At 42.1% G+C, this 25,566-nt stretch overlaps 3 protein-coding genes across 3 annotated transcripts in view; 1 reads left to right on the top strand and 2 right to left on the bottom strand.

The window, feature by feature from the left end:
• LOC120552600 (NACHT, LRR and PYD domains-containing protein 1-like) overlaps positions 1–25,566 on the bottom strand; it is a 735,215-nt gene that overhangs the window by 531,321 nt on the left and 178,328 nt on the right.
• cavin4b (caveolae associated protein 4b) lies at positions 1,898–16,934 on the top strand. The gene is made up of 2 exons (XM_039790766.1): positions 1,898–2,615; positions 15,185–16,934. Exons 1-2 carry the CDS (start codon positions 2,253–2,255, stop codon positions 15,743–15,745), a joined length of 924 nt encoding a protein of 307 aa, XP_039646700.1. The 5' UTR covers positions 1,898–2,252; the 3' UTR covers positions 15,746–16,934.
• The window catches only part of dnah5l (dynein, axonemal, heavy chain 5 like), a 163,975-nt gene continuing 160,240 nt past the window's right edge, over positions 21,832–25,566 (bottom strand). Inside the window, 4 exon segments of the mRNA XM_039790785.1 lie at positions 21,832–22,108; positions 22,739–22,960; positions 24,141–24,349; positions 25,307–25,439. Of these exon segments, the coding sequence (XP_039646719.1) occupies positions 21,887–22,108; positions 22,739–22,960; positions 24,141–24,349; positions 25,307–25,439 (786 nt within the window). The 3' untranslated portion in view covers positions 21,832–21,886.

Genomic DNA, 25,566 nt, shown 5'->3' on the forward strand with positions numbered 1-25,566 from the left:
AAGCAAATATGCGTCTTGATAACATGCCAAAATGGCATACGAATTGGCGTGTCATACATATGAGATCAGTCTGAGACAAATGGAAACAGCCAGCTCATTGTATACGGTAGGTGTTCAATGTTCATTCTACTCTCAATCTATTTCTATGAGTTTAATGGTGAATTGGTGGAGTTCTCATTTAACCAGTAACTCCAGTTGTTTCTCTCAATTTACTCCAGTTTAGGAAGTCCTACAGCTCAGGGAAAAACACTCATATTTAGCTTTGAGTTGAAACATTTTATGCCACAGAGATCTTTTTATTTCCACAGTTTTTATGTAGAATGTATCACCACTAACATTCAGTCTGACAACATATAAAGGGTCTCAAAATACTTTTTCTGACAAAAATTACGAAAATTACAACATGCTATCATGACTTCGCATAAAAATACACGCCGACTTTCTTAAGTCAAGTGGCGTGCTATCTCTACGCATTTTGAGCTATCCGCTGTATACAGCGGGCATAAACATACACGCCACTTGGCATGTTGTCGCCGTCTTGCCATGTTATCGCTAGAACAACGGCTTTAAGGAAACGCCACACGCGGGACACGATCCACGGTCTCCTGGGTGAAAGTCCCGTGTTTGTTCCATCTTCCACTCTACGTGGCTTTTCGCCCTTTCATACTACTCGCTACGGCATAAATTCACACGCAATCGCAAGTTAATGTAAGTCAACGGAGGCCAAACGGCGTTTATAACATGCTAAAAATATGCGTCTTGATAACACGCCAATAATGGCATACGAATTGGCATGTCATACATACGCCATTTCATGAGATCACTCTGGAAAATTAGCATGCATCCGACTACCATATTTATGCCTAAAATGAGCCAATTTAAAGTGTGTTTGCTTGCTGACTAATAGTTATCTCACCCAATCACAGTGAGTTGTGTTGGCTGCTTGCTCATCCCACCTCAGCTCCACCAAGGCTCCTCCCCTCCCACCATCTGCCCAAATTATCTGGTCAAATCTAACAAAGATGGCAGCTATGGCAAGTGTGAGCATGAGGAATTCTTTTTAGAAACCTAGCTGTTCATTTGGGGGCCTGGGGAGGGCGGCGCGCCGAAAAAGTCTAAACCTGGAATGAGGGATTAAGCCAGAACAAGTGAAAAGGTGGCGGCTGATAGATGGATGATGGAGGAATAGATGGGAGGGGGTTTCCATTCCTTTTAATACACTCATATCCCAAAACGGTGCAGGGAGTCACTTTACCCTCGCTGGTATTTTTAGCAGCAGAGAACACAGAGAGAAGCCAGGATCCATGTCACTGTCTGTCCATCTTGCTCATTAACACGTACATTCCTATAATATCCATTTTCATTTCAAGATTCTCTGATTGATGGGACGTTTTGCGGGCAGCTCAGTGTTTCTCAAGACCTCCAGAAATCGAACATGACGTCTTAATACCAAGTTGGAAAAAGACAGACTTTGAATAAGATCTGCAGAGCTGCCCAGTTGATTATTCGACTAGTCTGTAGTTTTGGTCTTAGTCGAGTACGATTTCTTTAGTCCAAGAATGTCATGAGCACATACAATACACGATTAAATGTGATGCTTTTGCATTATTCTTTGTGGAGAAACTTAGTTTTACAGATGGGAAATGGACTATTTTTAACCATTCAACTCAAAGCGCACAGATGTGTTAGTCAACTATGAATTTCTTCAGTCAAGGACAGCCTTTAAAATCTCCACTTAAGTTACTTATTTGTACAGTTTGGTCACTTCAAAATCGACCAGTATATTGTTAAAACATTGATGAAACTCTCTGACACTCAACTTTCTCTTTTAAGCTTCACCAACCCTCCCTCCCTTCCTCCCTCTCCCAGCAGGGTGGAGTCTATCTGTCGGTCTGACTAGTTTCAGGGTCAATCTCCAGTTGTAGACGGGTGATCCGGCACTACTATCCTTCTCCTATCTCTCCTTCTCCTTCCAGAGGAGGTTTCTATTCCTCCTCCCTTGTACTTCTTCTCTTTCTTTGGATCCCCCTCGATGCCTCAATCCTTATTCTTCTGTTTTCCGTGGCTTTGATCGTCATTTATTCTTCAATATCCCAAGATTTCGCTGTTCTTGCCAGAGATCCCGTCCCTTCTCTTCGCCAACCCTACCCTTCCTCATCCCTTCTTCCCCTTTAACATCGGGATCACTCGGTTCTAACAGTTGATCAAGCGGGCACATAACAGGCAAGTGAACAGCAAACCAACAAGCAAGTATGACAGACAAACCAGGCATGCCGACGGGTGGCGGAGACGATGCGGGAAGCATCATGGCGTTGCTGGAGCGTGTGGCGGGCCTCATGGACAGCGTCCAGACCACGCAGCAGCGCATGGAAGAGCGTCAGCTGGAGCTGGAGAACACGGTAAAGACCATCCAGACGGACGTCATTAAGCTGACCAGCGCCCACGCCACCACCAGCTCCACCGTAGACCGGCTGCTGGAGAAGACGCGCAAGGTCAGCCGCCACGTCAAGGACGTCAGGGTGCGCGTGGAGAACCAGAACATCCGAGTGAAGAAGGTGGAAGCCACGCAGGGAGACCTGCTCGCCAAGAACAAGTTCAGGGTGGTCATTTATCAGGTAAGAATCACAGATGCTTCATGGGTACTTTACGATCTGTAGAAACGAACATTTGGGGTTCTGATCAATGCTGTTTAGTCCTTTTGATTTGCTGTGATTGTTTAAAAATCTATTTTTTACGTAATTTTGCATGTCTTTGTGGTCAATAACAGGGTTTTCCCTTCCATTATGAGGTTTAGGCGCAGCAGCTAAGCCAAATTAATGTCAAATCAATGTGAGCATCAAGCTATCTGGAAGACTTTTCACATATCTAATGATTGCAGTCGGTCACGAGTGGACTTCTTTAACAAGTTTTGTGTTTAAGCTATTTGAGTGTTATTTATTTGTTATCTGCTCTAGCTTTTCCGATTCTTTAGACACATATATGGTAATAATAATGGTCCAAAATGTTGTGAAATTGCATTGTTTGCTTTATTGAACAACAAAATGTTCTTGAGGCAGGACCCTAAAAACCCTCCACCCAACTTAGGGAAACCACTTCGTACTTTGGACCTTTGGGGTTCTGATAAATGCCTTTTGGGAAATGATTGCAACGTATTTATCTTCTGAAAAAGGTGGAGAGCATCAAGCTAACTTATAGCTACATGACTAAATGTACTGTAAAATGTACTTCTAAAGAAGGTAAGCAGGTTCACCACACTCGCCATAACATAACAGGTCCGAAATTTTAAACCTACCTGAACCCAACGTGCTTAAATGAAGTCTCCAAAAAAGAAACCCAATCTGAAAGGGACCCAAGGACAGTCATGCTCAATTCAAATAGAATCAACCCAAAACGCAGTCAACACAAACAGACTCAAATCTGGCGACAATACACAAAGGACTCTACCTGACGAGATCAGACGGAATATAATCCGGACCTTTCTAAAGTCATAGCTCTGGTTGGCTCCCGTGAAAACTTTTAACATTTGGTTTCGACAACATTTGGTCGAGCCTCGCCGAAAATGCGTGCATGCTAGAAATAGGACCTACACCTATTTTTCATGCGACACGCAAGCGTGTTGGAAGCGTTTCCAAAAATAGAATACGAAAAGCTGTTTATATGTCATTTGCACACAAATACATTTAATAAATAACATTTTGATGTTTAAAAGTCTCGAGGTTTTGACATAAATGCAGATATATAAATGTAATTAAAAAAAATTATAATAAATAATTATTGATTTTCAAATATTGCACTTGTCAATAAGAACCAAATATTCTGGAGCCTATTTTGCCTTCAATACTGCCGACGTTGTCTTTGCTGTAATCTGATCAGTATATATTTATATTTATGTTTATGGGAAACATACATGTGTACAGACAAGGCTAGCAGCAGCAGCAGCAGCGCCGCGTCAGACACATTTCTGGTGTGTAAAGACGTAGAAAACGCCACGCAGCCGCCACGCAACTGACACGCAACAGAAACTACACTCACGCCACGCAGCCAGTGTGTGCAGGCGTTACTACGAAGCAAAAGAAAAGGTTTTGGGGGCTGTAACCTTGGCTTGTAGCTTACTATATGACTTAAATAACATCAACATCATAACTCTAATTATAGTTATCACTTCCTGGTAGGCTCGTTTAATAGTGGACAGACTGAAACGTGGGACTAAAGAGGTCAAAGTGGCCAGTTGCTGTTTGACAGATGTGGCTGGTTTATAGAGATGGGAAAGATCTAAAATAGCTGTCCGCCTACGTCCAGTTTCCCCAGGGCAGGAGAACTTCAGAAATGGGCAAACCTGTCTTTTCATCGTAGGCAGATTTCTAGTTAATTTAAGCGACTAAATGGGATTTTGCTGCATGATGTCCATGAAGCCTTAAGAAGCTGCAAACATATAACAAATTAATTGAATATATCTAGAAACATGAAGAACTTTTCAGTAAAGATGTTTCTACACACTTCAGACCCAGTCCACCAATATTGGCACCATAAGATTTTCGTCGGTTCAGATTCGTAAAGATCTTTATGTGTGTTTAAGTCTGGCATCAAGTGACTTGTGATCACTGAGCAATGCTTTTAAGTCTCCAATGAATCACATCTCCGAGTTCTTTTAATGTTAACCCTTGTGCTGTCTTCCCGTCAACTGTGCAATTGTGTCACAAACATCTTTGTGACACTTTTTCTGAAATTTATATCCTTTTCCTCAACACTTTTGATGCTTTTTTTCTATGTTTTTGTCGCTTTTATTACGTTTTTGATGCTTTTTGTTACCCAAACACCACTAACACCAAGTTATTACCACTAGGGTTTACACTTATTTTTGGAATTCATGGACAATACTCATTTGTAGGAAATGATACCTCATTTTTTAGTTTTTATTTAGACTAATATTAGAGGAACGTATGTTGATGGATAATCAGAGACTTCAAAGAGTCAAAGTTTAGTCAGAATATAGTTTTGAAATGCCAAAATTCAATAAAAGTAGTGATCATGAATTGTACGTGCGAAGAGCATTGTATGGAATGCATCTAATTTTTGGGTAATATTTCTGATTTTGAAAATTTCGGATATAAAACATTTTTCAAAAAGTTTCTATATCCCTAATTTGGGTTTCTTTCAACCAAATTGTCAAAAAAAGTAACATGGATGGTTCCATACAATGCTATTCACAAGTATCAGTGCACTACTTTCATTAAATATGGGCATTTTATTCAATTATATAGCATTTGAAAATATTTTTTTTATAAAAGAACGCTGATTAAAAACCCCAAACTAAAACGTCAAAAGAAACGTGGGCAAAAATCAAAAAAAACATCGGAAAAAGTGACAAAAAACATTGAGCATAACGACGACAGAAATTAAATTAAAATTAAAATTAAAATTAAAATTAAATTAAATTAAATTAAATTAAATTAAATTAAAATTTTGACCCAGAAAAACAAAAAGTTGCACGGTCGACGCGAAGACAGCACAAGGGTTAACATGAACAAACTGTATTAGTCAACCAGCGTCTGAGTTCATTCTCAGGGTTGAAATAGCAACACACACCAGGCTTCGTTTTACTTCTTTGGCCTTCACGGTCAGCAGCTGCCAGCGCGATGGGGACCTGGTTATTTTAGCCCAGGATAAACTTCAGTATGCTGAAAGGTTACACCACAGATCTGGAGCTCATAGAATGGGCTTTACTTAGAATCCACTATTTGTGAATGATTATTTAGCAGTTGTACATCAGAAATAGGAAATCTTCTAATCCTGACAGGTGCAGCTTAACCCTTGTGTTGTCTTTGGGTTATATTTGACCCGTTTTCAAAATGTCTATATCAGAAATATGGGTTTCTCTTCAACGACCTAATTTTAATTACCCCAAAAATAACATGGATGATTCCATACAACGGGCTTTGCAAGTACATCAAAGATCAGATCTCCACTTTCATTGAATTTTTGGTGTTTTATTCAATGTTTCGAAACAGTATCCTCACTGAACGTTGACATATACAAGTCTGTGATTATCCTTCCTTTATATATTTATATATATATATATTATATTTAATATTAGTCTAAATAAATCATAATTTCTGCTTTTTTTAAATCAAGAATTTGGTAATTTCCTATAAATGAGGTTTTTATTGACCATTAATTCCAAAATATATAAATAAGTTTTATATAAATAAGTTTGTTAGTGGTGTTTATACATGGTAATGAAAAGAAGTTTAAATGTCAAAAAGTGCCAACACTGGTCGAAAAAAATGTCAGATAAAGTGTTGATTTTCAATTGCGACCGGGTAGGACGAATGGAAGACAACACATGGGTTTCAGCGTGGATGGTTTCAGCGTGGACATTTAAATGCAGCTCCAACTTAGCTTTATTTTTTATTTCTGTTTGACTTTTGCATCTTGGAGGTATTGCTTGGTTTTGACCTTCCATACTTTGGATGGGTTGGGAATAGTCTTTCAATCTGATCAGGTCAAAGAGGCCAATGAACTTTGCTGACATTGTGAAATATCGGTGCTCTACAAATGTTAAAGGACAATTCCGGCGCAAAATGAACCTAGGGGTTAATAACATATGTGTACCAAGTCGACCGTTCTCTGGGATCTGTTTTAAAGATTTCATGGCATGAAAATGTCACTTTATGAGGTTTTTTAACATTAATATGAGTTCCCCCAGCCTGCCTATGGTCCCCCAGTGGCTAGAAATGGTGATAGATGTAAACTGAGCCCTGGGTATCCTGCTCTGCCTTTGAGAAAATGAAAGCTCAGATGGACCAATCAGGAATCTTGTCCTTATGAGGTCATAAGGAGCAAGGTTACCTCCCCTTTCTCTGCTTTGCCCCCCCCCCCCCAGATAATTTGGCCCACCCATGAGAGAGAGAGAGACATCATGGCTTTCAAACGAGCAAAGTGGCAGTTGGTCAAGGCCACACCCCCACCCTCCACCTTGCCCCCCCCCCCCCCCTCTCTCCTCAATAGCTACAGACACAGAAATGGCACATCCTAAGGAAAGCTCATTGTGGGACTGGCTCTAGTGGCTGTAATTCTGCACCAAGGCTGAATTTCAGGAAAGAGACTTCAGATACAGTATTAGGGGACCACTAAGGTCTATATAAAAAAAAAGGCTTCAGATACAGTATTAGGGGACCACTAAGGTCTATATAAAAGAGACTTCAGATACAGTATTAGGGGACCACTAAGGTCTATATAAAAGAGACTTCAGATACAGTATTAGGGGACCACTAAGGTCTATATAAAAGAGACTTCAGATACAGTATTAGGGGACCACTAAGGTCTATATAAAAGAGACTTCAGATACAGTATTAGGGGACCACTAAGGTCTATATAAAAGAGACTTCAGATACAGTATTAGGGGACCACTAAGGTCTATATAAAAGAGACTTCAGATACAGTATTAGGGGACCACTAAGGTCTATATAAAAGAGACTTCAGATACAGTATTAGGGGACCACTAAGGCCTATATAAAAGAGACTTCAGATACAGTATTAGTGGACTACTAAGGTCTATATAAAAGAGACTTCAGATACAGTATGTACAGCAGATGTGAAATCAGTCAACTTGTTTTTTTAATGTTGTAATTTTCAGCTGTAACTGTGACGTGTAAAGATATATAGTTAAATACTTTTTTTCCCGCATTTTTCAACGTTTTTGCCACTTTTCTTTTACGTTTGTCAGGTGATTTTTTAGATGTTTTTGTGGCTTTCTTTTAACTTTTAGTTAGTTTTCTGCCGTTTTTTTGTTGCTTTCTTCGACCTTTTTGTCGCTTTCTTTGAGTGATTTTAAGCTGTGACTGTAACGTTTAAAGATATATAGTTAAATACTTTTTTCCACCGTTTTTGCCTTTTTCTTCGACCTTCTTGTTGCTTTTGTCCAATGTATTTTTTCCGCATTTTTGCCGCTTTGATTTTTTTTGTCAGTTTTTTAAACATGTTTTTGCCGCTTTCTTCAAGTGATTTTCGGCTGTAACTGTACCGTTTAAAGACGGACCTGTCTGTCGTCTTTGTTGTCTTTATTTCCTGTCCCGTGTTTCTTTGCTATAGCGTCTTCGATAAACCAAAATCTAGCGTTAGGAACAGCAACGTGTTGCTGCCTGTGTCGGACTGACTAATAGTTGGGTGGCGTCATGTTCTTTAGTCTGTGGCCCAACAGGACCATTAGCTCTCCAAGCTAACGTTAGTCAAAGGGTCGATATATGAAAGCACAAATGTTCATTTTAGAAGAAGGAGTACATCCAGTTGTTCCTCGTTCCCGTTTCCTTCAGCTCCGTTAAATTGTACATACGGGACGCAGGAGTTTTCTACCTGGAAGTTCTTGGAACCAAACATTGGGATTAGGGTCTATATGTAAGCTGCAAATTAACATGTTAACTAGAGCTTGTTGACTAGAGGACTAAATGCGGCAATAACTCTGTGGGGGTGTTATTACTTTAAAGTTTACTGTAATCGGGACTCTGTAATGTCCATAGGCGTAATTTAAGGTGTGTGTGTGTGTGTGTGTGGGGGGGGCGGGCTAGTTAAGCCATGAAATAAAGAAGTTGTGTTTACAAATGCCTGTTTTTCAGCGCACTAATAAAACAAATCGACGTGTGTTCAGTTCCCAGAGCTGCTGTGTGCTTTCTGCACTGTAAGTGACTGTGCCAGCTGATCGCTGACAGACCAGGTTATTCTGAGTCTGAACCGCCACCATCTCCTAATATAGTTGTCCTCTCTCTCTCTCTCTCTGGATGACAATCTCCTACGAGGGTTATACGTACATCTATTCATTAGCTGCTAACAAGCTGTTTTAACCCTTGTAACTTCCCGTCGAACGTGCAACTTTTTATTTTTCTAGGTCAAAATTTACTTTAATGTTGTTGTCGTCTATTTTGACACTTTTGTATATTTTTTCCCCAAAGTTTTTTTGTCACTTCTTACCGATGTTTTTGTCCCATTTTTCCTGCGCTCTTTTTGACGTTTTTTCGAAGTTTTAGAAGCTATTTCCGACATTTTTGTCACTCTTTTCAACGTTCTTTTATCATTTTTTGTCTCCAAAATGCTATAAAATTGAATAAAACACCCAAATTCAATGAAGCTGAGAGCTGATCTTTTATTTTACTTGTGAAGAGTAATGGTTGTATGGTTCACGTAATTTGGTTGAAAAAAAAAAAATTTCTGAGAAACTTTCTGAATATGGGTCAAATTAGACCCGGGGCTGCAGGCTGTTTTAATCGCTCTGATGGAGGAAATCCTCTCAGAAGCTGTGGGGGGTTCATCAGCACATAACTGTGTCATGGGGTCAGATGGGCTCATGACCTTTGACCCCGCCCTCTCTGCCGACTCCACCCCCCCGTCCACAGTTTAAAAAGGCCTTTGAGTCTTAACATCTCGTGTTGTCTTCCCGTCGACCAACAAGCAAGTTTTTGTTTGTCTGGGTCAACATTTTGTTGTTATTTGTCAACACTTGTTTTTCTGCAATTTTTTAAAAATGTTTTTGTTGATTTCTTTCCTGCATTTTTAGAATTTTTTCGAACATTTTTTTTCAAGATTTTGGCAATTTGTTTTTTGTTTTTGTTGATTTTTTTGTCGATTTTTAAAAATGTTTTTCGTAGATTTTTTTGTTTTTGTTGATTTTTTTCAACATTCTTTTTTCAAATGCTATCAAATTGAATAAAACACCCAAATTCAATGAAAGTAGTGAACTGATCATTTATTTTACTTGTGAAGAGTGTTGTAGGGAACCATCCATAAAAGAAAAAGAAAACCAAAATTTCTGATAGAGAAACTTTTTGAACTTGACCCGAGGACAACAGGAGGGTTAACTTATTGTGTTCTGAGTAACTGTCTATGAGTAGAGGCTGCAACTACCCATTATTTACATAGTTGATTAATGTGTTTTAGTTATTGCTAGTTGTGAAAAATGTGGATCAGTGTTTCCCAAAAAGCCCAAGATGATGTCCTCAAATGTCTTGTTTTGTCCACAACTCAAAAATATTAAGTTTCCTGTCCCAGAGGAGAGAACACACTAAAACAATATTCACATTTAACAAGCTGACATCACACACGTTTGCCTGTTTTTACATAAAAAAATGACTCAAACTGATTAATGGATTATCAAAATAGTTGGAGATTAATTTAACAGTTGACGACTAAATGATGAATCTTTGCAGCTCTAAACTTTACGCAAGTTTTTAAGAAAGGAGGGAAGGAAGAAGGTAGAGAAGAAAAGAAGAGGAGGGAAGAAAAGAAGGATGAAAGAAAGGAGGCAAGGATGGAAAGAAAAGGGAAGGAAAGTAAAAGAAGAATAAATAAAGAAGGACAGGGAAAGGAAGGGAAGAAAGGAAGTACATAGGGAAGGAAAGAAATGCAGAGAAGGAAGGATGAAAGAGAGGATGATTCAGTTTCCTGTCCCAGAGGAGAGAAGAAACTAGAAAATATTCACATTTAACAAGCTGACACCACACAAGTTGACCTGTTTTTTGTGTGAAAACAACTCAAATCGATTCATCGATTATCAAAATAGTCTTTGCAGCTCTTTCTATGAGCTGCTGTGTAGTCGCGGTGCTCTGTGTAGTGGTTGGATACTTTTTTGGCTGGCAATTTTCAAATAAGTTGCACAAGAAGTAATGCTGTCTACTTTTGTAGTTTCACGCCCTGAAATCAACAGTGAAACTTAAGCAGTGAATTCACTTTTTAACTCTTTGACAGGACGGCGAATTGAACTTTTTTTTGGTAACGGTGACAGAAATGTAGAACCGTGTTGTGGCCGAGTTAGCTCAGTTGGTAGAGCAGGCGTGCATGTCATTTGCTGCATGTCATTCCCCCCTCTCTCTCCCCTTTCATGTCTTCATCTGTCCTGTGGAATTAAAGGTCTAAAATGCCCAAAATATAACCTTAAAAAATAAATAAATGTAGAAACGTGTAAAGGACTGAAAGTTGGCATCACCGGTAGTGAGATGAGAGTTAGAAAACAATCAAATTTTTGTGTATATTCAGACGGACCTGGAGTCAGAAACTGGTTAGCATAGCTTAGCATAAAGACTGGAAGAAGAGGGAACAAGTAGCCTTAGTCTGTCCGAGGATCTAAAACACATCTACCAACAGCTCCAACGTTCACAGATAAACATGTTCATTTTCCTAAACTGTAAAAACACTACACTCACTGAAAATTAGGCCCCATGTTCCCACAGCCCAATGGTCCAACATTTTTAAGATTTTTTTTCTCCAAAAGTAGGCCCTATGTTCCAACATTTCTAGGACATTTTCAAAATTAGGTCTTGTGTTCCTGCATTTCCCTTCAATTTAAGCCCTATCCTCCCACAACATTTTTTAGGGTTAGGGGGATAAAATCTGATACAAATCATTTTTTATGAAAAAGGAAATGTGGGAACATAGGGCCTACTTTTGGAGAAAGAAATCTTAGAAATGTGGGACCATTGGGCTGTAGGAACATAGGGCTGTAGGAACATAGGGCTGTGGGAACATAGGGCTGTGGGAACATAGGGCTGTGGGAACATAGGGCTGTGGGAACATAGGGCTGTGGGAACATAGGGCTGTGGGACCACAGCGCTGTGGGAACATAGGCACGCTCTCTTTTTAAACTAGTGCAGTAACGGCATTTATTCTAGTGCTATAAATACATCGTTTTTTATTTCTTTTACTCTACTGTTTTTGTGATATTTGTTTGCACTGATCAGGAGTAGCACTCCTACTTTCGTTGTACAGTGACAATAAAGGCTTTTTATTCTAATCAGTTTTATAAGTAGTTACGTGATGGAACTATTTCTTGTTAGACAACAGCGAATACATCCGCCCATTGCTTCTGTATCTCTGACTATAGTCTGTACAGACACAGACTAAACAAACTAGGTATTAAAAAGTTAATTAGCGAGCTTCAGAGGAGTTGGTAGGTGTATTCTTTTAAAACTTTTCTTACTTTTAGCTTGTTAGCAGGCATGCTCCTGCTGTGTATAGCTCAGTTATGACTGTTATGCATTTGGTCTTTGGAAATGTCAGCCTCTCTATCGGGTGTCATAAAGTGCCTATGATGCATGTAATCAAAGACCCCGATGATCCCGTTAGCATGCTACAGACTACTTTGCTAACTAGCATGAATGTTCATTGAACTTTAAGGATTTTCATCATCCAGGACGGAGCCAAAAACCATCCTATTGCTAACAAATGGTATTCAGTTTTACTACATTCTCTCACTTTGTCTCTCACTGGTGTCAGGGGGCCTTCAGGGGTTCTTGAGGAGGTTGAAGGCGGTCTTTACACATCATTATGTAGAAAACTGCTGAACGTCATTAACCATGATTTTAATGGTTTTACTTACGTGACTTTTCTTCTCAAATAGATTTTGGTGGACAGTATTCAAGACCAGAAACACCAAATATGCTGCATCTTCTCATTGGTTGTCATGTAGTTTTCTTTACTTTTTTAGGCTTCTTTTAGTTTTTGGGGAACTTTTTTACTTGTGGCTGCTGTTCAGCAGTATTACGCTGCAGATGCACTGGTCAGCTCCCAGTATGAATGAGAAGTCCCAAAGTGAATTACATCTGCAGGGATCTGGGGCAGTTTGCAGCTTCGGCCTTAACATTTCTGCTCCAGTTTATGTTCTGTGTAACGTGATCTTTGGGTTGCAGAGTGATGCATGACGTGGCCTGAAGCTGAAAGTGATCCAGCTTTGCTTCGTACGCTGCTGCTCGTTGATATGTTTAGCTTCCTGCAGCCCAGCGCTGAGCTGCAGAAACAGGTGCTGCAGTTTATTTATGGAGGCAGGATCAAGGCCTGCACGCTAACAGCTAAAGCCTACATGGCACACTTTATTAACCAGAGACAGATTTAAACCTGACGTCAACAATTCAACTTTGTCCGTCTGACTAAGAAGAAAAACAAAAAGTTTTTTTTTTTATGTCTAATGCACGGTATGTTTTTTTTCAAACACACTCCCAACTCGTCAAATAACTGACGCTTGGTCAGGACGCCTTGGCGTCAGCTTTCAACATGCAGAGTACGACCTGGGCCCTATCATTCCATTCATGTGTGTCTAAGGGAGTAATGTGAACAAAATCCTTTGAAATTAGTCCAGTGTTGAGCAAGAACGCTGTAACCAGCAGCCGTGAACTGGGCTGTAATGTAACCCTACAGGACTAATGTTCAGCATTAGTCAGCGTCCACTAAAAGTTCTGTTGTTGCTGCTCACAGACTCAGATTATTATTCTAAGTGTCTGACAACATTATGGAAAGTATCCCTACAGAGATAGACCTTTTTGTTAACCCTCCTGTTGTCATCGGGTCAAATTTGACCCATTTTTTCAAGTTTCTACATCAAAAATTTGGGTTTCTTTCATCCAAATTTCCAAAAATGACATGGATGGTTCCATACAACGCTCCTTGCAAGTTAAACAAAGGATCAGTTCACTACTGAGGTTTTTTTGGGGGGGGGTTTCCCAAATAAAAAAACAGTATCCTGAAACTAAACTTTAACAAGAAATTGATATCATTTCATATAAATGAGGTTTCTTGACCATGAATTCGAAAAAGAATGAGTGTAAAACTAGTGGTAATATATTGGTGTGATTCACCAATATACCATGTGAGCGGTATGTACAGATATGTATACTGATGGAAGTGTAAAAAAAAAATGAAGAAAATGTTGAAAAAAAGCATTCAATTTCCAAAACATTTTGGACATTTTAGGCCTTTAATTCCACAGGACAGATGAAGACATGAAAGGGAAGAGAGAGGGGGAGTGACATGCAGCAAAAGGGCCTCTATATATGTGCGGCTGCTCTACTAACTGAGCTAACCCAGCCACTTAATTTCAGTTTTGACCCGGGAGGACAACACAAGGGTTAAAGAGTAAGATCCTTTTAGTTTAACATGAAATAACCCCGAAATCCCCATCCCCAAACCCACCAGACTCCATGTAAATAATCAGGACTTTTAGCGTGTATAGAGCCAGCATATTTCCACCAGACTCCATGTAAATAATCAGGACTTTTAGCGTGTATAGAGTCAGCATATTTCCACCAGACTCCATGTAAATAATCAGGACCTTTAGCGTGTATAGAGCCAGCGTATTTCCACCAGACTCCATGTAAATAATCAGGACTTTTAGCGTGTATAGAGCCAGCATATCTCCACCAGACTCCATGTAAATAATCAGGACTTTTAGCGTGTATAGAGCCAGCATATCTCCACCAGACTCCATGTAAATAATCAGGACTTTTAGCGTGTATAGAGCCAGCATATCTCCACCAGACTCCATGTAAATAATCAGGACTTTTAGCGTGTATAGAGCCAGCATATCTCCACATGTAAATGGGTGAATTAAGGGTTTATTTCAACCAATTCAGAGTGGTGATTGTTGGAACAGTGTAAAGATGAACCAAGACGACTTTTGATAGTTTAATTCAGTTTCTGTCCACTTTGAATATAGTGTGTTTTAGGATGATAAAAGTATTGATTATTTAAATAAATTAGACGAAACATTCACAGCAATTAAAGAACATCTTGTGTGTCGATATCGGACGCTGAAAGCCACTGACTGAGCGTCAGTATGTTGACGAGTTGGAAGTGAGAGCAGCTTGGTTTTTCCCCGCAGCACAAAGTCTGGTTTATCCGTCATATAGTCTATATCCATGAAGTTCCACTTCTGGATTGCTCCGTTCCTGCCATAAATTCCGCCAGATGTCCCTCTTTTCGGCCAGATGTCCGTTATCTTCCTCTTTCTTTGTGTTGGCATTCTAATGACCGGTGGATTTCTGAGGACTATGGTTAACTGCTCCTCAGATCTCTGCAGGGTAAATCCAGACAGCTAGCTAAAGTACCTGTCCAATCTGAGTTTTCTGTTGCACGACTAAAGCTACTTTTGAACGTCCACATGTTCCACAAAAACAAGTTCCTTCCTGAGGCTATTTAGCAGAGGCACCGTAGCTCCGTCCGGAGCTTAGCACCACCCAAGACAATTGTGATTGGTTTAAAGAAATGGCAATAAACCCGAGCACGTTTTACTCCCATCCAGGAATGCTGTGTGGAATAGCCAGACCCTCCTCCGCAGCGCTGTGGAGGAAGGTCTGGCAATGCGAGACTATCTGTCATGTAATCATGATGTTCTCCCGGGTTCACACTGGGTCTGTTTTGTCTCCCTCAGGGTGACCAGGAGGTGAAGGCTGTCACACCAGGCAACGAGCCAGCAGAACCCAGCGGCAGCACTGCCGCCAGAGCCGAGATAGAACCGGACAAGTTCGAGCTCCCTCCGGAGTCGGATGAAGAGTACATGGTGGTGGAGGAGGCAGACTCAGCATCAGCCAGCCGCGAGAAGAAGACGGGGCTGACGCGCATCGAGAGCTTCAAAGCCACCTTCTCCAAGGAGAACATGAGCAAGACCCGCGAGAACCTGGGCACCAAGGTCAACAAGTTCGGCGAGCGCATCGTGACGGCCGAGAGGCGCGAGAAGATCCGCCAGTCCGGCGAGAGGCTGAAGCAGTCGGGCGAGAGGCTGAAGGCCAAGCTCAACCCCAAGAAGGAGAGGACTGTGGCGGAGGGCCAGGAAGGAGCCGAGGGCGCCACAGAGGGCGCAGCGGAGGCAGCCCAGCCCGTCCCTCCTCCCAAGGGCCGCAAGGGCAGCCCGGACGCCGCTAAGGCGGCGGAGGATGAGGGCAAGGCGGAGGATTCGGAGGTGCCGATGTACGACATGAAGCAGCTGTCGTAAAGCACGAGACAGTGACGAGATCTGGGCCGTTTTCTTTGGACCACGCAGAGCGAGTGAAAGAGAGGTTTGTCAGGGTCGCAGCTACCAAGCAGAGCGGGCAGCGATATTACGAATCCCACTATGCCCACGCCAAGACCCGCCCTTCAATAGCATTCACACACTACTATTGGCCATGCGTCCATGCTTACATGTACAGGTACCTATCCCCTGACCAATCCCCTAACCCTAACCTTAACCACTGGAGGTGAAATGCCTAACCCCAACCAATCGAGCTGCTTCGTAGGGCGGGTCTTGGCGTGGCCATAGTGGGATTTGTAATTTTGCGAGCAGGCAAGAACGCAAATGAAGATTAACATTTGTTCGAAGGTTGTTGAAGGAAGTGAGCAGAGAACGGGCGCGGTCACAGATCCAATCTGACTGAACATCAAGACAACAACCACAACAGATTCCCGAGATCATTGAGGGTATTTCACATGCAGTCACGTCACGTGTGTTCTGGACATTTATTATCAAATCTAAAATATATATATATAGTCTTTTTTTGTGTTCAGTAAACACTGACTTTGGGAAATAAAAGAACAAAGTGTTCAGAGTTCAGAACACAAAACTTCTCTCCCTGCTGTTCACTTGTTTTTGCATGACGATGAGGTTGACATGTTGGGTGATAAAGCTACGGTACGTTTTGCTTCTGTAAAATGTTTGGATTAACAGTTTTGCACTCAGTACTGGTGAAATAATTACAGACAAAAAGGTTGAAAACTCTGTCATTGAGTATCAACATGAATTAACCGGACAACAAATGTGTGTTTGGAGGCGACAGTCAGGATGAGAGTCTGTTTGATGCTGTTGAACGGGACCCTACGCGGACCCAGTTATAGAATATAATCTGAATTTATTCAAGTCCTGGGTTGGCTTTCGGTTACTAAAGGACCCGTAAAGACCCCTAGTTTGTGTAAGTGAAAAAAATGTATAAACCTGTGTAAGCTAAGGATATATTTAAAATGAGTAAGACCTGAAGTCTGTGTTTGACAGAATACTGACAGATACAGTAAAATTCTGATAAGTTATTGAATAAAAAACAACAAAACACTTTGTATTTTACAAAGTTTACCACCCAAACACTTGGAAGTCCAGGTTTAAAGTCTTGAATTGATTGATTGATTAATAAACATCTAAATAGATGATTGAATATAATTGAAAATGTGTATTTTATGAAGTTTTAGTGTTACATATGGGTGAGGAACAGTCTGGTAGCTACAACAAACCATTAACATTTGGCCTCTGATTGGTGAATACAGTCACACTGGGAGAAATGTATGTTCGAGATAAGAATTAACTTTTTGTGTATTTTGTAGGAGTAGTCTCAAAACTTCTGTCTCTACATCTTTAGAATGTACTGTTCAATTGTTAAATGTTAGAGTAGATGTAAAAGTAGAAGTATAGATACTTGTGTATAAAAAAAATACTCTGGTAAAAGTAGAAGTACTGAATTAACTTATTTACTCAAGTAAAAGTAACAGGCTTGGAAATTTACTTAAAGTAGCCTTGTGAATGACAACCATTTTTTATGCAAAGCTACCTGGACCACACAAATGTCAGATAAGGCCTTGATAAGGATGATTGGGAATGTCTTGCTGCTTGTCTGCCGAATCTTTGGGATCTCCGCTTTCTTCATTTTCAATCATGTCGCTGTCCATACTACTATGTGCTAACGTTACCGCCATCAAGCTGCAATGATTTGCCGCGAATGAATTCAGCCGAATCTGTCGAGTCGTCCTGTAGTGGTGCATCTAGTGCAACGTATATTCCCATCCAATTAGCAACATGACATCATGGCTTCGCCTAAACATACACGGCCACTTTCTTAAGCCAAGTGGCGTGTTACCTGTACGCATTTTGAGCTATCCGCGTGTATGTCTACGCTGTATAAAGCGGACATAAACATACACGCCACTTCGGCGTGTTATTGCCACGTGCCGTGTTATCGCGAGAAGAAACCGAAGGTCGAGTTTAGGAAACGTCACACCAATACATCCATGCGTCACACACGGGTTGGGTTTAGGAAAAGAATAACGGGGTTGGCAAAAAAGAAACAGATGGTTGAGTTTAGGACACGGGACACGATCCCCGGTCTCCTGGGTGAAAGTCCTGTGTTTCGGCCTTTCATACTACTCGCTACGGCGTCATTTGACACGCAATTGCAAGGTAATGTAAGTCAATGGAGGCCAAATGGCGTTGATAAACACGCTAAAAAGTGAGTATGCATCTTGATAACACGCCAATAATGGCATACAAATTGGCGTGTCATACATAAGCCACTTCATGAGATATGTCTGCAATTAGATTTAATTCAGTATTGATGATGCTAAAAATAATAACGGTAACTCCATTGAAATTATTTGAAACTAAAGTAACGAGCCAATTTTGTAAAATGTAAGGAGTAAAAGTAAAAAATCGGCACAAAAATAAATAGTAAAGTTAAAATATCTGAAAAATCTATTTGAGTACAGTAAAAAAGTATTTGTACTTCGTTACTTCCCATCTCTGCTCATTTCAGCCGGATGTCCATCCCCTTCCTCTGTCTCTGTGCTGGCGTTCTAACCTCCGGTGGAATAGTGAGGACTATGGTTAACTGCTCCTCAGATCTCTGCAGGGTAAATCCAGACAGCTAGCTAGACTATCTGTCCAATCTGAGTTTTCTGTTGCACGACTAAAACTACTTTTGAACGTACACATGTTCCACCAAAACAAGTTCCTTCCTGAGACTATTTAGCAGAGGCACCGTGGCTCCGTCTGGAGCTTAGCCCCGCCCAAGACGACTGTGATTGGTTTAAAGAAATGCCAACAGACCAGATCACGTTTTTCTCCCATCCAGGAAGGCTTTGTGGAATAGCCAGTGGCAATGCGAGACTAGTGGTAACAGACTCATGGGCGGAATCGCAAAATTGAGAATTTACAAAAGCTATAAGACAGATTCTACAGGGATCTATATCAAGTCAGAGCTAAAAGTTAACTGGAGATTTGAAATACGTCTAAGTTTCCAAGCAAGCCGCCCCTGCTATAACTGTGGTTTAAAAAACATCTTAAAATACATTAAAAATGATTCCCAGTGGTTTAGGCCTGGTGGGGGTCAACTTAGGCTTGGTGGGCCACCTGGCTTGCAACACACTGGGGGAAACCCTGCAGTTCATTTAAAAGAAGTGACTGTTGACTTTTGGTTTGACACGGGACACGAACCCCCGTTCTCCTGAATTAAATGACCCCAACCTTCCTCCTTACGCGGAGATTGGCGCTTTTATATTTTGTCACCTAACATCCGCAATACTCACTCCACCCACTAGAGGTCGCCACCGCTAACTAAAAACATAAATATGGGTCCTTATAAATTTCTTGCACGATCGACCTATACGGCCGTTTTCTGGGTCATAACAGGGATGCACTGAATCCAGGATTCGGCTGAATAATGGGCTTTTTGACGGGATTGGGTTTCTGCCTAACATTCAAATTTTTTCCCACCGAACCGAACCCTACGCTTGCACTACGCGTGCTATGCTGGTCGCCGTAATGACGGCGCAATTGATTACGGGAAGGTGTTTACGTAGGTGGAGCCTTCAATGCAGTAGGCTGAGAGAAAGTGGAAATGGAACTGGTTAGCAGAACAAGTGTTGTTTGGCAGTACTTTCAGTCAAAAGAAGGCCATTCAAGTCCAGCTACATGTTCAATCTGTTCAATGCTGATTGGTCTGGTGGTGGCGAGGACCCTAAACTATACACAACATGGCCGCTGTTACAACATCTGGTACCAAACATCTGAAAGAATACGAGTTGTGCATGAAGGAATCTCCAGACAGCAGCCAGAATGCAGCAACTTCAGGTACGGCAAAGGAAGGACAGTCCCTGTTTACTTCATTCATGTGTTTACTGGGTTCATGGACTGAGGATGGGAGGAGGAGTCAGCACAATCGCAACCAGTGGATTCAGTATTCGGCCGAACCCCAAAAATCTGGATTCGGTGCATCCCTATTGTAAACTGCTTGCACGATCGACCTATACGGACGTTTTCTGGGTCAGAACGGTCTATGCTATGATCAACAGCACATCAAGCTGAAAATAAAGCAGTTTTCTTCTGAGATTTTTCACCTGAACACAGTGACGTTTCTAATGTTCATTCTGTAAGCAAACTTTGTAACTTTGATGTTCTGACAATCACCATTTTTACAGTATTGTTGGTGTTTTTTTAGCGTTTTTTGGTTAGCGAGTGACTGCATGGCTGTAGTTTGTCAGAGATATTACGTAAAAGCAGGTTTGTGGTTGTTGATTGTAATGTTGAGAAAATAAAAGTTCACTTGAGTCGTTTCTGTATCCAAAGGGAAGTCTGCTCTCCAATAATTTCAGTCGGTGAATTTAAGATTACGATTATTTATTTCCTTCAATGTCATTAGAGAATCTGTTACATCAATGTGTAAAGAAATATAAAACTAATGATGACTACAAGCTTCATTTAATGAAAGGAACAACAATGACAGGTTTATGTTAGGGTTCAGAGTTTCTACTCTGAATATATGGTTAGTGTATTTCTTCTCTTTTTAAGATTTTTATTGACTTTGGTTTCCTCTTAGGATCTCTGTTGATGAATCTGTATTAATAAACCTTTAGGGATTTCCCGATCAGCTTTTTTAAAGGTCCCATGGCATGAAAATTTCACTTTATGAGGTTTTTAACATTAATATGAGTTCCCCCAGCCTGCCTATGGTCCCCCAGTGGCTAGAAATGGTGATAGGTGTAAACCGAGCCCTGGGTATCCTGCTCTGCCTTTGAAAAAATGAAAGCTCCAATGGGCCGATAAGGTCTATATAAAAGAGACTTCAGATACAGTATTAGGGGACCACTAATGCCTATATAAAAGAGACTTCAGATACAGTATTAGGGGACCACTAAGGCCTATATAAAAGCTTCCAAAAAGCAGCATGTCATAGGACCTTTAATATCTACTGATACTGAGTCCCTATCCGATACTTGTAGTTGCTCAGATAATAGATCTGCAAACCTTTTCTTTGTTTATAAATACAACTAAGTAACTAAAGTATGTCTTATGCTTAATACATGAGTCTTTTCTCTCAACATCAAAACAGTTCTCTTTAATAACCCTCTTTAGCGCTTTCTTTCATCAGACTTAAGTTTACCAGAACACAAGGATCAATCTGAGACGAAAAGTTCAGTTAAGCAAAGTTTACTGAGTTCAGCATTAGAGTTAAAACACAGTTGTGGGTTCACAAACAGCATCTTAGTTTCCCTGGCAACAGACATTAAATCAGAGCTGGTCCACCAAGATCTCGTCTGAAGTGAACCCTGATCTGAGTTTTCTCTGTGACTTTATTCTCTCGTCAAAGGGGGGTGACTATAGTTTCTAGACACAAACTGTTCTCTTCACTAACACACACACACACACACACACACACACACACACACACACACACACACACACACAAGGTCTAAGGTGTAACTTTAACTACCTTTCCTGTATTTCTGCATTTCTGTCTGGTACACAATGCATTCTTATGCCATAAAGCAGGGGTCTTCAACATTTTTTTAAGGCAAGGACCCCTTAACTGGAAGAGAGATGGAGCAGGGACCCCCTACCAAATATATTGTATAAAATGTTGCCTACAACTGGGCCTACAATAACTTGTAGGTCGGACTACCTTTTTTGCATAGAATACTAAGCTATTAACATAGTTGTTTGAATGATTTTATAAATCTTGTTTTTAATGTTAAACATACATGTGGCACTGTGAATCCTTAGGAAGAACTGTATCTGTGGATGGCCTTAGTGACTACCTTACCTATGGGCCAGTTTGCTTATAATATGTTGGATTAATTTGGAGGCCCCCCTGCATTGACTCTGAGGACCCCCTATGAAGATCCCTGCCATAAAAGGCTTAAACTATAGTTAAAAGCTTAAGCTTGATTTCCTTGAACCACTTCCTCAATGACTGCACACAGCGCTTTTATGAGCACAAATACAACTTTAACTGCAAATATTCTACAATTGGGTCATCCCTAATAACTTGTATGCTATTTTTTTTATTGTCTTCTCTGCGGCGGAACAATAACGTTGATGTTGACTCACGGCGTCGGAGGGTTACTTGCAGTCGCAGAGCAGCGCGGCGCCTCTCAGCGTCCAGTGCTCCGCTGGCTGGACGCTGCGCAGCTGCAGAGAGAAGATGAAGTTCAGGTCGGTCCGACGCGGTTTCTTATAGACGGGACACGAGTACAGGCTGACCGCAGCCGCTGCACCCCCGCCCACGCCAGCGGCGGCGCTGACGGCATAGACGTGGACCACGGGGAGAGGAGTGAAGAGGACCTGAGGGGGACATAGCACAGAGGGGATTTTATCTTGTAGAATTACGCTTCGGCTACAATACAGTGTAACGTATGTGACCGTTAGCGGAGCGGATGTCCCGCTGAATGTATCTTTTAACCGTCTCCAACTGCAGCGCCACACGCACACACACAGACGCACACGCACACAGACACACACACAGACACATATACACACAGACACACACGCACACAGACACAAACGCACATAAACGCACGCCCACAAACACACACGCACACAGACACACACAGGCGCACACACACACAGACACACACGTGCATACACACAGACACACAAGCACACGCACACGATCACACACGCGCAGACACACACACAGACACACACACATACACACAGACACACATACACAGACACACACGCACACACACACAGACACAAACGCACAAACACAGACACACACAGACACACACACAGACGCACACAGACACGCACACAGACACATGCACTCAGACCCACACGCACAGACACACACACACACAGACACACATGTGCATACACACAGACACACACGCACACACACGTGCATACACACAGACCCACACGCACACATGCACACACACGCGCAGACACACACACACAGCACACACCAACCTTGGGCGGGGCCTCCGAGAGTTTGGCGCTGCGGCGGTCCCATCCCGCCCCGTCCAGGAAGAGGCCGTAGATGTAGACTCCGCCCACATCCTCCGGGGGCGGAGCCGACACGTCCTCCCTCATCATCTTGGTCACATCGTTGCTAAGGGTGACGGTATCCAAGGCCCAGCCCCTGGACAGGTTGGCGCGCGTTGTCTCCTGGCGCATGGCAGTCAGAAAACCCTGCGACGAAAACAACACAAATCAACGTTCACTGTCCTAAGTAGAGGTCAGGTCTCGTCGTTCTTTCTAGCGGTCCTGCGTTTAAAGGTGAACCGGTAGAAATTGAGGGCAAAAGGTGAATGAATTTTATCTCTAATTGTTATAATTTTATCACTAAAGAAGCTCATGAAGTCGTCACTACTCAGAGCTAGAGGAACAGATGGCTCAGTAGAGCTGTGACTATCTGTCAGCCTGGCTACAAACTGCATTTTGTTGTCTTTGTACAAATCTAAAGGAGTGGGCGACTGCTCCAACGGAAGCCACACACACACAGATACAGATACACACGCACACAGACACACGCACAAAGACACACATGCACATACACACAGACACACACAGACACACCCACAGATACACACGCACACAGACACATGTACAAAGGCACACATGCACATACACACAGACGCACATGCACACACACACACACACACGCACACAGACACACACACACAAATACACAGACACACGCACAAAGACACACATGACACAAGACACACATGCACATACACACAGACACACATGCACACAGACACACACACACACGCGCACACCCACATCCAGACACACACACACACACACGCACGCACAAAGACACACATGCACGTACACACAGACACACATGCACACAGACACTCTCAAACACACACAGACACACACACACACACACACACAGACACACACAGATACATATGCACACATACGCAAACACACACACAGATACATATGCACACAGACACAGACACACAAACACACAGATACATATGCACACAGACACACAAACACACACACACAGATCCATATGCACACAGACACACAAACACACACACACAGATACATATGCACACAGACGCAAACACACACACACACACAGATACATATGCACAGACACACACACACACACACAGATACATATGCACACAGACACACACAGACACACACACAGACACACACAGACACACACACACACACACTCTACACAATGACAATAAAGTTGAATCTAAAATCTAATAAAACAAATCTCAATGAGTGGGCGACTGCTCCAACAGAAGCATGGAGAAGTGCGTAGCACAGCACCTCTGATAACTGATTTAAACCCCCCCCCCCTGATCTTCCCTGTGCTGGACCCGCCTGAACCGACCTGTGGGTTGAAGAAGCCTGTGAGCCAGAACTGGTTGGGTCTGCCGGCGCCGATCCAGCCGCTCAGCTGCTGGTTCCTCTCCAGCAGCTCGCTGAACCAGAAGCCCAGCGTGGCCGACGGCCAGCTGAGCCGCAGCCACAGGCGGGGGATCCGAGCGTCGAACATGCAGTCCAGAGCATCGCGCAGGTCCTCCGACATGATGATGGTGCCTGCAGCCACACAAGTCAAACACACCGTCTCAAGGCTGATTCCTGGTTCTGATTCATGGTTCTGATTCCTGGTTCTGATTCGGGTTCTGATTCAGGTTCTGATTCAGGTTCTGATTTATGGTTCCACGCAGAGCTCTCTCCGTAGCCTACGTAAGTGGCCTGAAGTTTATACCTGTGTGTTGGTGTGTGTTGATATCTGTAAGAGAATAGCAATGTCTGTGTATGTGTGTGTGTGTGTGTGTGTGTGGTTGTGTGTGTTTATGTGTGTGTGTGCCTGTGTGTGTGTGTATGTATGTGTGTGTGTGTGTGTGTGTGTAATTGTGTGTGTGTATGTGTGTGTGTGTGTGTGTGTGTAATCCTGTGTGTGTGAGATTGTGTAGGAATTTGTCTGTCTGTCTGTCTGTCTGTCTGTGTGTGTCAAAGATTATGTCTGTCTGTCTGTCTGTGTGTGTGTGTGTGTGTGTGTGTGTATGGTTGTGTGTGTTTATGTGTGTGTGTGCCTGTGTGTGTGTATGTTATGTGTGTGTGTGTGTGTGTGTGTGTGTGTGTGTGTAATTGTGTGTGTGTATGTGTTTGTGTGTGTGTAATCCTGTGTGTTGAGATTGTGTAGGAATTTGTCTGTCTGTCTGTCTGTCTGTCTGTCTGTCTGTGTGTGGTGTCAAAGATTATGTCTGTCTGTCTGTCTGTGTGTGTGTGTGTGTGTTATGGTTGTGTGTGTTTATGTGTGTGTGTGCCTGTGTGTGTGTGTATGTATGTGTGTGTGTGTGTGTGTGTGTGGTAATTGTATGTGTGTATAATCCTGTGTGTGTGAGATTGTGTAGGAATTTGTCTGTCTGTCTGTGTGTCAAAGATTATGTTTTTGTTTGTTGTGTGTTTGTGTGTGTGTGTGTGTGTGTGTGTGTGTGTGTGTGTGTGTGTGTGTGTGTGTGTGTGTGTGTGTGTGTGTGTGTGTCTGACCGTCGATGGCCAGTTTGAGGTCGGTGAGCGTGCTCCGGACGATGCTGATGACCCGCTGCATGCGGTCCACTTCCTGCCGCAGGAAGATGTTCATTGGCTGAAGCGGACCCATCTTCTGCAGCTGACCTTTGACCTTAAAAACACACTCAGAGTTACTCAATATTTCTGCAGAGAAACTAACGTGATTACAAGTAATAATGCTCCTCAGATCTCTGCAGGGTAAATCCAGACAGCTAGCTAGACTATCTGTCCAATCGGAG

Source organism: Perca fluviatilis, chromosome 22 (assembly GCF_010015445.1).
Source record: "Perca fluviatilis chromosome 22, GENO_Pfluv_1.0, whole genome shotgun sequence".
NCBI classification, from domain to species: domain Eukaryota; kingdom Metazoa; phylum Chordata; class Actinopteri; order Perciformes; family Percidae; genus Perca; species Perca fluviatilis.

What these genes read in the sequence shown, in the direction of transcription:
- cavin4b (XM_039790766.1), top strand. Translation starts at nt 2,253, where the DNA reads ATGACAGACAAACCAGGCATGCCGACGGGTGGCGGAGACGATGCGGGA. An exon ending in TCAGGGTGGTCATTTATCAG is followed by an intron (nt 2,616 to 15,184) that starts GTAAGAATCACA and finishes TGTCTCCCTCAG; the next exon opens with GGTGACCAGGAGGTGAAGGC.